At 41.3% G+C, this 14,906-nt stretch overlaps 1 protein-coding gene across 5 annotated transcripts; it reads right to left on the bottom strand.

Annotated features, from left to right (window-relative positions):
- Positions 1-806: 806 nt before the first annotated feature.
- Positions 807-14,352, bottom strand: LOC115108131 (ELAV-like protein 1). Of its 5 annotated transcripts, none has more exons than XM_029632134.2 (8): positions 13,954-14,352; positions 9,932-9,991; positions 6,102-6,179; positions 5,728-5,926; positions 4,055-4,158; positions 3,188-3,341; positions 2,785-3,010; positions 807-2,552 (listed from the first exon to the last, which is right to left on the bottom strand). In XM_029632134.2, the coding sequence occupies exons 2-8, from the start codon at positions 9,965-9,967 to the stop codon at positions 2,225-2,227; spliced, it is 1,125 nt and encodes a 374-aa protein (XP_029487994.1). In that variant the 5' UTR covers positions 9,968-9,991; positions 13,954-14,352; the 3' UTR covers positions 807-2,224. The 5 variants fall into 5 exon arrangements, with proteins under 5 accessions (XP_029487994.1, XP_029487993.1, XP_029487995.1 ...); XM_029632133.2 differs by having other exon boundaries at positions 13,907-14,351; XM_029632135.2 differs by having other exon boundaries at positions 5,752-5,926; positions 13,907-14,351.
- Positions 14,353-14,906: the final 554 nt, after the last annotated feature.

Here is a 14,906-nt window from a genome sequence, read left to right as displayed (position 1 = left end):
TCCTGGAATCTATTTTTATGCCCAATTTTTTTTTTAACAGACTTGTAATAAGGGATTTAACAATTCCACGCCAGGCAGTTTATTACAGTTGGCAAACAATGTCGAGATGTGGAAAATAAACATTTGCACTTTATCATCTTAAATGTAAAGACTAATTTGGCAGAGGCACTATGCAGCCAATTTTGTTGGATTTGATCAACAGAATAAGTAAAAATGTGGATTATCAATGTTTTAATAGACTTGCTATAGGATTGTGGATTATAGGATTGCTTAGTGTCAATGGTTTTCCCACAACTCAACCATCTTGGGTTTTTGTCAGGTTCTGGTTCTCATAACTACACCACCTTACAGCAAAAACAGCACTGTGTGAACTAATCTTGGGTATTGAGCTTTTCAGATCTACTATAGAAATGAAAGCTAGCTAGACCCTTTGATGTATCAACATTCATCAGGGTACAGTATGGATTTTTAATCAGCTACATCATATGACTTATTACTCATTGGAGCATTCAACACAGAAGTGTTTTTTTGTTGTTGTTGTTTTTTTGTGGCCATCGATACAGGATAAGGTTTACATTTTAAAAAACTGCCCAACCTTTATCAGAAGACGACACCAAAAATAGCTGTGTTTGCTGTGTCGTTTAGAGGTTTTGTCCCATCTGGTCAGTGCAGTACATTTCAGACTCCTTCCAGAAGCTGAACACCCACACAAAGCCTGGGAGGTCTTAGTCTGTCGCAAGCCAGTCAAGCCTACGAGGGTTGGTTTCAGGGTAAAATGAAGGCAACTTGAACCAGAATAAAACAAATAGCTTTAACTTCTCACATGGAGAAGTGTTTTATTATTTGAGAATGGGGATGTTATCAGCAGTTACCAAAAATGTTTCATTCCTCGGCGAAAGACCAATACATACATTTTTCTGGACAGAGTCAAATGGAGAGAGAAAAAAATAAAAATCACTGACTGTACACACAAATTGCAGAAGTGGCCATAATGCACATCTAACTGGGAAACCGTGAGCTCCCCTTCCAGAACCCCATCATTTGGCCTCGTGAGGAAATAATAGCATATAAGAAACCCCATAAACAACATCCTGCGTTCCCTTGATTAGGTTCAAATTAACTGAACCAAGCCCAGACAGGGCTTTCCAATTCAAATTAAGAGGTAAAGTATGGACACATACTGGAGCCAAGTTGGAATGGTATTTAGTCATGTTTATGTAACTTTCCAATTCAAATGACCCAAATTAAAAGCAAAGTGTAACTTTCAAAAAAATTAAAAAACAGGAACAAACTAAAATTTCCACTACAAAAATGTTAAATGGAAAGAGTAAAAAAAAAAAAAAAAGATGACGGGAAACAAGTTGACATTGAAAGGCAGTTTCAATCCAATAAAAACACAGGACTAGGTACAGCTTGCATACTCAATGATCAAAATTACAGTTGACAGAAGAGTATCTTCTAATCAACTGAATAATTTAAACCTTGAGGTTCCTATTACATTTCAGATATTAAAAGATGTCAGAGGGCATGATTGGGGTGTGTGTGTGCGCGTATATATTTATACACAAACAGTTTTTTTTTCTTCCAGTCCTCCCCCTTTGGTCACTCATTAAATAGCAATCTTTCCTCAAACCTATTCGAATCCAAAAAAATATCAAAATAAAGATGCACTGCCAGCACATGCCCACTTCCACATCTAGAAGGGCAAGCTTGATCTAATACTCTGATGTCTCAATTTAGCAAAGGACGCTTGTGTTAAAAATGACAGAATGGAAGTGTAGAAAGACTTGAGGGATTCCAGGCCCGGATCAGAACTACTGATCATGATAAAATGGCTACGTAAAATAGAGAAATTACAAGCAGGTAGGAATCAAACCATTAGACATGGCAGGATTTTGTATTGTCACCGTCAACCATGTATGTGACAGACACACAAAACCCACAAGAATTGGACAACAACCTTTCTGCAAACTTCAGAACCCCTCCCCGTGCCCAGCAAAAAACACAATGGCGTAGGTTATTTTAATGTCACAGCAAGAAGACACTACTTTTCTACTAGCGAAGAAATATTTAAGTGATAGTTAGCCTAGAAATGACATTATAAGAACCAAGGAGATATCCCCTTGCAAGAACAAATGTGTAGCCTTTCCAATCTCATTTAGTTCCCGCCCACTCCTCTATTATTGTAAGTATGGAAAACAAGTACCCCTTCACCCTTTTGGGTTTACTTGTGACCCCCCTTGCTGGTTTTGAAGGAAACCTGCAGTATCTTGTCTCCAAGCCGGTAACCGTTGAGGCTGGCAATGGCCATGGCCGCCTCCTCGTAGTTAGTCATGGTGACGAAGCCAAAGCCTTTGCATTTATTGGTGTTGAAGTCGCGGATGACCTTGACGTTGGTGACGGCTCCGAAGGGCCCGAACATCTGCCACAGGATGCCCTCGTCAGCGTCCTGGCCCAGGTTGTAGATGAAGATACACCAGCCGGCCGTGGAGTCCCCTTCAGCGCTGACCGTAGACATGCTACTCATGTGGTCTACACTCATCGGAGAGAACCTGCCAGGGGCACAGAACAACGGTTCTTCAAATACTACTCCATAGATGCCAGTTTAAAATATCCCAAAAACAAGGTGCAGGCCTGTTGACCAAGGAAATATAGAATATAAATCACTAACAAGTCAGGGGTCTAGGTTGACTGGGTTCTAGTCTCAACTCCCAGAGATCACAAAAATACCCTTGCTAACAACCGGGCACTGACATGCATTGTGTAGTGCAGTCGGCCACTCACCTGAATCTCTGGGCCTGGTGGTGTACCGGGCCCCCAAAGCGCCGACCCTGGTTGTGGTAGAGCTGGTTGATGACCTGGGAGTTCTTGGCCTGGTTGGGGTTGGCAGCAAACTTCACTGTGATGGGCTCCGAGGCCCCAGGGGGTTTCTGCCCATTCAGGTCTTTGATGGCATCCTCCGCCTCAGCCCGTTTGTCAAAGCGGATAAAAGCCACACCCCTGGACAGGCCTGAGAAGCAAGGGGAGAAAATGGAGAAGCCATTAATGGAATAGGCTACAGATGCCTAGAAATTGTTTTGCTCTAATAGTAGGATTTGGAGAGTGGAAAGTCCACTTGAGTGGCATCCCTTGTGCTCATTTAATTGAGTCAGACTGAATGAGAAATATTTGTGCAGTGCCTGCCTACCTGAGGCCTGATCGACCAAGACACGCGAGTTGATGATCTGGCCATAGCGTGTGAACATATCCTCCACGTCTTTCTGTGTCATGGTCTTGGGCAGCCCACTAATGTAAAGATTGGCATCCTTAATACCGTCAGAGCTCGGCCTGGCGAAGGACACCTGATGAGAAGACAACAGGTCAGTTTCCATTGTGCAATTTATAGGGAAAATATGTATTTAAAAAAAATAATGCTTTGGAATTCATTTGACAAAATTACAAACATTATATATATTTTTTTATCCGATTCAAAATCAAAACTCCCAAAATGTCTCGTAAACTTTAAAAGAAAAACAAAAGAACAAAAAAATATTAAAAGCCACAAAATTCTGTCAGTGCTGAGGGAGAATGCACATTGCCGAGCAGCTACTTAGTAAAATAAATATAATTTCTAAAAATGGGTCCATTTTGAAAAGTTAAGCTATAAAAATAAAATAAAAATAAATGTAATTGTGAAATGATGCAGGGCTTTGAGTCGGCACGTCACACTCAAGCGAAACTAACTCTGCAATAACCAGTAGTGTTAAACTAAAAACTAAAGTAGTCTAAACAAAATTAATAAGCTTCAGTATAAATATGTGCCAAAAATAAAACCATGTCAGGTTACCCACACAGGCCAACTGCTTCAAATCAAACTTTCCAAACCCAATAAATTATAGAACAAAAACATTTAAATATTACATGATTGTTTAAGTAGACATGTTACCCAAATACCTTTATATGCTTTTGCAAATAGACACTTTGCAGGAGGGCTCCCCCTCAACTGCCCAGGGACTACTTGAGAAACATATCACATCCATCAGTTGAAACATGAAAACACCTGATTGCACGTTACCTTGATAGTTTTAGACTGTAGTCTCAGCCCATTGAGGGTATTGATAGCCCTTTCTGCATCACTAGCGTTAACATAGTTAACAAATCCGTACCCTAAACTGTGGCCTGGAGAAAAAAAAAGGGGGGAAAAAAACAACAAAATAAAATAACAAAAGTTTGTCCATATTTACAGATTGGATACCAGTCTTCCCACAGGAGATATCAGCACAATGCATTTTGGCAAAAACATTTGCAAAGGAAAACATTTTCTGCGAAATATGACTCAAGAAAAAAAGACCCACATTGAAAGTGTAAATGAAAAAACATTTTTCAAATAGAAGGGAGTAACAGCCTTATATAATAACAATAGATTAAAGCTTTATTATTCTATCAAAATGATCCAGGGGTCACGTTAATGAGGATTCTGAAAAAGGTCAAACAGAAAAAATATATCTTGCTGCATTTTAGTAAACGCAGATCAAAAATGGTCAATTCTGCTCGGCTTCAGTCAGGGTTCGCGCAAAATCATTACAAATGTAAAAGGACTCATTTCGTGCGTCGGTTGCACTTCGCTCAGATTCAAAAAGGCACTCGCACATCTATGCCATCTTTGTTGCAGGTGCATAGTAAATGGAATAAGATGAGAAAAATGAAGAATCCTGCAGACTGATCTTGCTAGCATCACTGCTCTTTATTAAGCTTTACGTAACGGCCTCAAGGACTTCGTCAGAGCTTTTGGGGGCCTTGAGGCCGATACATAAAGCTTAATAAAAGCAGTGGTACTAGCAAGAGCAGTGTGCGTGTTTCTTATTTTTTCCCTCACCTCCACTCAGATAAAGTATCTTTGCTCATCATTGGATCACCAGACTCACTGATGTGTAGTGTACTTTTCTCCAGTACTTTCCTCCGGTGTAGTTTTTCTTCAGTAGTAGGTTAATATGCAAGACTAACTTCAAGTAAAACACTTGACTTACAATATAAAATGCAGGTGAAATGTTTCTTTTAAATGGTCTGCGTTGTGAAAATGCGACCCTTGATATCGAACACTTAATTTAAAAAAAACTTGAACGTCCTCTTTCCAATAAATATTCACACGTTACAATTTGAAACTAAATAAATCCCATTATAACTAGTCACCAAAGAAAGGGTATTTAATGCTTGGTTTTACAATATGGAGTTATCACCACATCTAATAACATAGAGCAGCCATAATGCCCAATGAATCAAGAAAACAACCGCAAAGACCATAAACAAAACTCCCCAAAGACCACCATTAAAAGAGATACTCAAATAACAAAAGTTTAAAGAACAGATGTAACAAGGTGTAATATATAGCACAGAAAAACAGGAGTTGAAAAAAATATAAATACTATCCCTGATCCCAACACTAAATCAGGTAGTCTGCAATTAAAATTTAAAAAAACAAAAAAACATTTTAGGAAACACGCAGGAGTTGCATACAAAGTAAAATACAATTACGGTAACCCACAAATACTGCATGGAATTTACAGAGTAGTAATCAAGAAAGAAAATATTGGTAAAGTCAAACAAAAATACTTGATGTCACATTCAACATCAGACTTTTGTAGTGGACTACATGTGCAGACAGACACAGAAGGTCGGGGCCATGTACCACCTTATGGAGAGTGATTCAAGTAAATTAACTGAGGTCAAAAGAAAAGGGTTTGGACTCACTCTGGTTTTTGTGATAGGGATTACCTGCCACTTTATCGCGGATGAGTTTGGCAGACTCCACCTCGCCGATGCTGCTGAAGAGACTCCGCAACTCGTCCTGGCTCATGTTTTGGGGCAGGTAATTGACGATAAGGTTGGTTTTGGCATCTTTAGGCTCATCTGCCATGTGTTCGTCGTAATCGTTATCATAAACTACTTGCTAAAATTTCACGAGAATGGGATGAGAGGAAGTGAGCCATTCTGAAGACAACTTCATCAAGGGTGAGAAACAGTAAACTAGATCCGATCATAGAGAATGCTGCCCATGTTCCAAAAGAATAAGACATGCAAAACAGAATACTTTCTCAAAATACAGCCAAAATCGGTGGACTTACCTTTATATTAATTGAACCCTTACTTCCATGCCGCTGTGACTCTCTGTTGTCACCCTGACAACTCTGTACCTCACACACCTGCAAAAGAAACACGGGTTAATTTACAATCCTTTGATGCAGACAACGGAGCACTTGACACCATTCCACTCCTTTTCCCAGTTCTTGTCCATTTCACAAGTCATAATACAATGCAGGCCAAAACTTCTACGCAACAGCACAATACATCCCAGTGGGCATACAACATGATAAAGACGTATTTTACTGGTTGAAATCAGGTTGGAACGTCTTATAACCAGATCACAACCAGATGAGTGTTTTTCAAGAAATCTTAATTTAGTTGATATTTGGTTCAAATCTGACCAGTTATCCACACTGAACAAACATATTAAAAGCAACATTTTTTTTTTTTTTTTACTGCGTTAGAGTTCATAAGGAAGTCAAGTCAAATAAATAAATTAGGCCCTAATCTATGGATTTCACATGACTGCCTCATGCAGCATGACATCGCTTTTGCATGGTTGATCAGGTTGTTGATTGTGGCTTGTGGAATGTTGTCCCACTACTCTTCAATGGCTGTATGAGGTTGCCGGAACACGCTGTCGTACACGTCGATCCAAAGCATTCCAAATATGCTCAATGGGTAACATGTCTGGTGAGTATGCAGGTCATGGAAAAACTGGGATAGTGTCAGCTTCCGGGAATTATGTGCAGATCCTTGCAACATGGGGCTGTGGCAACAACAACAAGCAGGACTCAAACACCCCACAGGGCAGACATCCCAATTATTTGCGAAAGGAAGCGACGCAGAGGACGAAGAGCCGGATGCCTCGTCCGGATCCGCAGAAGACAACTAGAAAAGCTGCCGTTAACGTCAATATTACTCGCCAACGTGCAATCATTGGACAATAAACTAGACGAGGTAAGATCACGAATATCCTACCAACGGGACATCAAAAACTAATATCCTATGCTTCACGGAATCGGGGCTGAATGACATGGATATTCAGCTAGCGGGATACACGCTGCACTGGCAGGATAGAACAGCACACTCCGGTAAGACGGGGGGGGCAGTCTGTTCATAATTGTAAACAGCTGGTGCACGTAATCTAAGGAAGTCTTTAGATTTTGCTTGCCTGAAGTAGAGTATATTGTGATAAACTGCAGGCCACACTACTTGCCTAGAGAGTTCTCAGCTATACTTTTCGTGGCTGTTTATTTACCACCACAGACAGATGCTGGCACTAAGACCGCACTCAGTCAGCTGAGTAAGGAAATAAGCAAACAGGAAACCACTCACCCAGAGGCGGCGCTCCTAGTGGCCGGAGACTTTAATGCAGGGAAACTTAAATCAGTTCTACCAAATCTCTAACATGTTAAATGTGCAACCAGAGGAAAAAATAATAATTCTAGATCACCTGTACTCCACACACAGAGATGCGTACAAAGCTCTCCCTCGCCCTCAATTTGGCAAATCTGACCATAATTCTATCATCCTGATTCCTGCTTACAAGCAAAAATTAAAGCAGGAAGCACCAGTGACTCGGTCTATAAAACAAATGGTCAGATGAAGCAGATGCTAAACTACAGGACTGTTTTGCTATCACAGACTGGAACATGTTCCGGGATTCTTCCGATGACATTGAGGAATACATCACATCAGTCACTGGCTTTATCAATAAGTGCATTGAGGACGTTGTCCCCACAGTGACTGTACGTACATACCCCAACCAGAAGCCATGGATTACAGGCAACATTCGCATTGAGCTAAAGGGTAGAGCTGCCGCTTTCAAGGTGCGGGACTCTAACACGGAACATTACAAGAAATCCCGCTATGCCCTGCGACGAACCATCAAATAGGCAAAGCGTCAATACAGGGTTAAGATTGAATCATACTACACCGGTTCCAACACTCGTCGGATGTGGCAGGGCTCGCAAACTATTACAGACTACAAAAGGGAAGCACAGCCGCGAGCTGCCCAGTGACACGAGCCTACCAGACGAGCCAAATCACTATGCTCGCTTTGAGGGAAGCAACACGGAGGCATGCATGAGAGCATCAGCTGTTCCGGACGACTGTGTGATCACGCTCTCCATAGCTGACGTGAGTAAGACCTTTAAAAAGGTCAACATACACAAGGCTGCGGGGCCAGACGGATTACCAGGACGTGTGCTCCGGCATCCGGGCATGTGCTGACCAACTGGCAGGTGTCTTCACTGACATTTTCACCCTCTCCCTGTCGGAGTCTGTAATACCAACATGCTTCAAGCAGACCACCATAGTCCCTGTGCCCAAGAACACAAAGGCAACCTGCCTAAATGACTACAGACCCGTAGCCATGAAGTGCTTTGAAAGGCTGGTAATGGCTCACATCAACACCATTATCCCAGAAACCCTAGACCTTCAATTTGCATGCCGCCCAAACAGATCCACAGATGATGCAATCTCTATTGCACTCCACACTGCCCTTTCCCACCTGGACAAAAGGAACACCTATATGAGAATGCTGTTCATTGACGACAGCTCAGCGGTCAACACCATAGTACCCTCAAAGCTCATCACCAATCTAAGGATCCTGGGACTAACCACCTCACTCTGCAACTGGATCCTGGACTTCCTGACAGGCCACCCCCAGGTGGTGAGGGTAGATAGCAACACATCTGCCACGCTGATCCTCAACACTGGAGCTCCCCAGGGACGCATGCTCAGTCCCCTCCTGTACTCCCTGTTCACCCACGACTGCATGACCAGGCACGACTCCAACACCATCATTAAGTTTGCTGACGACACAACAGTGGTAGGCCTGATCACCGACAAAGACGAGACAGCATATAAGGAGGAGGTCAGAGACCTGGCCGGGTGGTGCCAGAATAACAACCTATCCCGCAACGTAACCAAGACTTAGGAGATGATTGTGGACTACAGGAAAAGGAGCACCGAGCACGTCCCCATTCTCATCGACAGGGCTGTAGTGGAGCAGGTTGAGAGCTTCTAATTCCATGGTGTCCACATCACCAACAAACTAGAAAGGTCCAAACACACCAAGACAGTCGTGAAGAGGGCACGACAAAGCCTATTAGCCAGCTGAGTCCAAAGTTTATTCAGGAATGTCCGTTTCAAATCTCAGACTGATAAAGTTGTAATGTGCCGATTCTCTTCACTGCAGATCTGACCCATCACACCACTCTTCAAGAGGGCCACCACGCTCCAGTTCACCTTCTGTGCTCAGAGGTCCTTGATGAGGATCTACCCCACCCCGCCACTCTTAATCATTAATAAAATAAAACAATGGGACTTCATATACTCTGTACCAGTATTTCTATACGTGTAAAGCCTGTGGGTGAATTATTAAACAATTACTGTATGCAGATGTGCAATTTTGTTAAAACATTTGTTTTTGCCATTGCGTGATCTATTTTAAATGTAAGAATATACGTTTCAGATTCCAACTTTAATTGGTAACTTGGAAAATAAATAGAAATATAATGAACAATGTTTTCAATATCCAACTATCCTCCAAAATACTTTTTACAGTAGGTAATATACTGCAGTCAGGTGGTCATTACCAGGTTATGATAAGGTCTTAACTATGACCAGTAGGCTACATAATATAGGTGGTCAGAATGATGACCATTTGGTCAAATGAAAAGGTCACAATTATGACCAACTGGTTGTTTGGTTGGTCAGAAAAATGCATCATATTCTGGTCAGTAAAAAGACGTGAAGAAAAATGTGTCCCTTTTCAACCAGAATAAAACGTCTTTTCAACCTGGTTTTGCCCACTGGGATAGTTACAAAATAACTTTCAAAAACGTTTGATAGAGCCACTCACTTTGAGGTATCTGATGTGTCCCCTTCTGACTGCCATGTAGATGCTTCACAAATGCAGATGCTGAAATAAAAAAAAGTAACAGTTCGCTACAAATGAACATAAACAAGTCAGGCGGAGGGGGTCCTAGCTGAACCAGTATCTTGGCAAAGGAGAGGATGAATATGACGAGATCTACTTTCTGCCAAGAAAGCTACCCGTCAAGCACCGATAGAACAACGAGACATTTATAAATATGTTGAAATATCTGTGAAGAAACGTTTCCACTCACTACCAAATATGGTAGAGGAAGCCGACTAGTCGGTAGTGGGAGAAGATGGAATGAGATGGGGATTTTGGCCGACATTCACCAAATTCTCTCATCGATTAAACATTTACAGTTGAAGTCAGAAGTCTACATACACCTTAGCCAAATACATTTAAACTCAGTTTTTTTTTACAATTCCTGACATTTAATCCTAGTAAACATTCCCTGTTTTAGGTCAGTTAGGATCACCACTTCAGTTTAAGAATGTGAAATGTCAGAATAATAGTAGAGTGATTTACTTCAGCATTTCTTTCTTTCATCATATTCCCAGTGGGTCAGAAGTTTACATACACTCAATTAGTATTTGGTAGCATTGCCTTTCAATTGTTTAACTTGGGTCAAACATTTCCGATAGCCTTACCCAAGCTTCCCACAATACGTTGGGTGAATTTTGGCCAATTCCTCCTGACAGAGCTGGTGTAACTGAGTCAGGTTTGAAGGCTTCCTTGATCGCACACGCTTTTTCAGTTCTGCCCACAAATTTTACGGTCAGGGCTTTGTGATGGCCAACTCCAATACCTTCACTTTGTTGTCCTTAAGCCATTTTGCCACAACTTTGGAAGTATGCTTGTGGTCATTGTCCATTTGTGACCAAGCTTTTAACTTCCTGACTGATGTCTTATGTTGCTTCAATACACCTCCATAATTTTACTTCCTCATGATGCCATCTATTTTATGAAGTGCACCAGTCCCTCCTGCAGCAAAGCACCTCCACAACATGATGCTGCCACCCCCATGCTTCACGGTTGGGATGGTGTTCTTTGACTTGCAAGCCTCACCCCTTTTTCCTCCAAACATAGTGATGGTCATTATGGCCAAACGGTTCTTTGTCCACATGTGCAATTGCAAACCATTGTCTGGCTTTTTTGTGGCGGTTTTGGAGCAGTGGCTTCTTCCTTGCTGAGCGGCCTTTCAGTTTATGTCGATATAGGTTTCGTTTTACTGCGGATATAGATACTTTTGTACCCGTTTCCTCCAGCATCTTCACAAGGTCCTTTGCTGTTGATCTGGGATTGATTTGCACTTTTTACACCAAAATACATTCATCTCTTGGAGACAGAACATGTCTCCTTCCTGAGCAGTATGATGGCTGCATGGTGGTTATACTTGCGTACTATTGTTTGTACAGATGAACATGGTACTTTCAGATGTTTGGAAATTGCTCCCAAAGATGAACCAGACTTGTGGAGGTCTAAAAAAAAAAGTCTGAGGTCTTGGCTGATTTCCCCATGATGTCAAGCAAAGAGGCACTGAGTTTGAAGGTAGGCCTTGAAATACATCCACAGGTACACCTTCAATTGACTCAAATGATGTCAATTAGCATATCAGAAGCTTCTAAAGCCATGACATCATTTTCTGGAATTTTCCAAGCTGTTTATAGGCACAGTCAACTTAGTGTATGTAAACTTCCGACCCACTGGAATTGTGATACAGTGAATTATAAGTGTAGTAATCTGTCTGTAAACAATTGTTGGAAAAAACACTTGTGTTGTGCACAAAGTAGATGTCTATAATCTGTTTTGAACAGTGGACTAAGTTTTAAATTGCGTTGTTTAGGACGGCAAAGGCGAAATGAGTAATTGCAAATGCACACTTCAGAGTAGGCATTCCTTAATATAAATATGCAATACATGACTGTGCCAGATTGCAGAAAAACTGATGAATTTACAAATGCGCAACACCCGCTGAATACGACCAGTGTCAGCAAAAACATTTATTAAATTAAATTGTTGCCAAGCAGCACAGTTAGTCACCAACGATCTGAATAACCTGAAAACAGCCTAACCAGCGAGTAAAATGGTACGAGTGAAGTGTTCTCTCATTTTATGTCTGGAAATAGCTAGCAAGCTAGCCAACGTTAGCTTGGGTGCTTGACTATCATTGTAAGGTCAGAACCCTCGGGTCTACCCTACTCCTCGGCCAGAGCGTCCAGAACGCACTCTGGAAATCCAGGGGTACCGTCATAAATTCACTCTGGCTATCTACTCCAATTTCAGAGCACTCAGTGTGCCAGAGCGCAGAATAACGGATGAATTTACTAACGCTCAACACCCACTGAATATGGCCAGTGTCCGTAAACGTCGGCAAAAACGCGTAATTAAATTGTTGCCAGCAGCACAGTTACAGTCACCAACGATCTGGATAACATGGAAACATCTTTGCTAGGGCGAGTATAATGGTCAGCGGGGAACAATCTGGCAAGCTCTGAATTTAGTGTTGCCAGAATGTCCATTCGTAAATTCAGAGCGTTTCGCTCACGGAGCGGTCAGAGTGCACACTGGAGGCTCTGGCTGAGGAGTAGTGTTGAGTCGAGCATTCTGACCTCACAACGGCAGTCAAGTACACAAGTTAATGTTGGCTAGCTACTTCCAGACATAAAATGAGAGAACACTTCACTCTGACCATTTTACTCACCCTAGCAAAGCTGGTTAAACTGTGGACGTTTGCTGACACCGACATATTCAACGGGTGTTGAGCGTTTGTAAATTCGTCAGTTATTATGCGCTCTGACACTCAGATGAGAGTGCTCTACAATCGGAGTAGATAGCCAGAGTGACTTTATGAACACACCCCAGATTGGATTTACGACAAATAAATAAATAAACTGGCTGATGTGTTCCCATTAGAAACGACAGGCTGCGGTCTATCTTGGTTAAGTTATAAAAAATATGTGGTTCAAGCTATCCTTCACCAGCTCAAAATATTTCCGTTACTCACCAAATATGCCTGCAACTATTGTAATTTACTGTTACTCCCGGTATGTACTTCCAAAAAATTCGAAATAAAAATGCACAACAACCGATTTTTTTGTATGCATTGTTCTTGACTGGAAGAGGTTTTAAAAAACGATACATTTACATTTTTTTCTGTGGCTTGTACATTTTTATGTAGACCTTTTTTGGAAGTAGATATTGGGCGTAACTGCAGCAAATGTAGATCGTTGCAGGCAGGGCAGGCATATTTGGGAGCCAATGAGCTCCATCAAAGACGGGTTTATTGCTCTATTTGGCGCGATTTATGCTCAAATTGCATGTAGTAACGTCGTTAATTTGACTAACTAGCTAACGTTAGCCAGTACTGGCAGCTTTGGACCAGACGAGGACGAAACGGACTCACCAGTCAGATAACGTTTAAGACGTAAGGTTAGCTGACCATCTTTGGCAGTATGCAGTAGCTAACTAACACCAATGATGGTCGATAAATGAAAAATCGTCCACTCAGGCAGTTTACCATTGAAAAGTGTGTCTACGTAATGACCGGGGGTGGCTCACAGACACCAATCATGCGATAACTGCCTAGTCGACTTAAGTCATTGAAACCAGACTTAAAAAAAAAAAATTCGTTCCCCTATTATTCACCTCTGGCTAACACTATTAGCGAACTATCAATGCAAGTTTGGCATATGTTTATAACCCATATGTCTTGCATTAGTGAACACAGCAGACAATACGAGACGGTAGGAAGTAAATAGATTGCTATTTAGGTAACGTTAGTAAATAAAGGCATAGTAGCATTCGCTAGCTACTAACGTTACTAGGCCGGTTTGTCTGGACCGCATTGCACATACATAGTTAGTGAACGTTACCTACTTAACTTACTAGCTAGTTACATTGTGCACGAATGGGAAAGATAACTAGGTCACTAAATACATTGTCATTGGATTAACGTACCTGCTTTACCGCTACTCCTGTGATTAATAATAGGCCGAAAAACTGACCTGTACGCGGAAACCAATTTAGAAACAAATCTGCGGCGACCAAGCTAGCCAGCTATTTTTTCTTTCTCTTCCGTCCAACAAAAATTAAACACCGGTGGCGCTAACACGCGCAGTCGTGTGGTTGCAACACAGTCTCTCATTAACTATGTACAAATAAGCACAATGTTTTTTTATGTACTAATTAATAGAACACATTCATGTCGCATCTCGCTCACAACTGTAACACCGAAGACCTCTGATGTGCCACGCCCATTCTGCATTTCTTTAAACTTGATGCGAGTTTGTGTTATTAGTACAAATAAACATAACTGCTTATTTGGATGTAGCTAGCTATTTTACTGTTAGAACGCAAGGTTCGCCATCGGACAAGAATCGAGCCGTAATATAGCATTTTCTGTATTTCGACCCGTATAACTCTAAACTCTTAAACTCTAAACTTTGATTTCAACTAGTTACGCGGATTGGTTCACCTTGTAGACAAGTGATATTTATTCACTCTGGCCAACCGTATCTTGTATGCTAACGTTAGCTTTTTGGTTCAAAGTTAACGTTTGGGGCTTTTTAGCTAGCTACTCGCTGTTATTAATTATGTAAAAAGCCAATAATATCAATTGTTTAACACATGGAAATCATTGTTTTGTGAATTATTGAGTTATTTATTTCATGACTTAAAAGTGGCGGGCTGTGAGTGACGGACTGTGAAACTCAATCTCCCATGATTCCGTAGTACCGGAACTTACTATCATCATTTGTACCGGAACTGATAGTGTTGTGTTCGTTGTTATTACACTTCAGTGGTTGTGTGGAATACTTCACCCAACTTAAAATAAGACCATATACCATATAATAAACATAATAAACTATTTTAATTAGATATGTGATGGTGTACTGTAGCTAGTTTATTTATTGCCTGTATGTGTCCCATATAACTGATTCCATAGTTACACTGGTGT

This window comes from Oncorhynchus nerka, linkage group LG24, assembly GCF_034236695.1.
Source record: "Oncorhynchus nerka isolate Pitt River linkage group LG24, Oner_Uvic_2.0, whole genome shotgun sequence".
Lineage (NCBI taxonomy): Eukaryota > Metazoa > Chordata > Actinopteri > Salmoniformes > Salmonidae > Oncorhynchus > Oncorhynchus nerka.
Note: the sequence above shows the minus strand (reverse complement) of the source record. Positions and strands in the feature narration are given on the sequence as shown.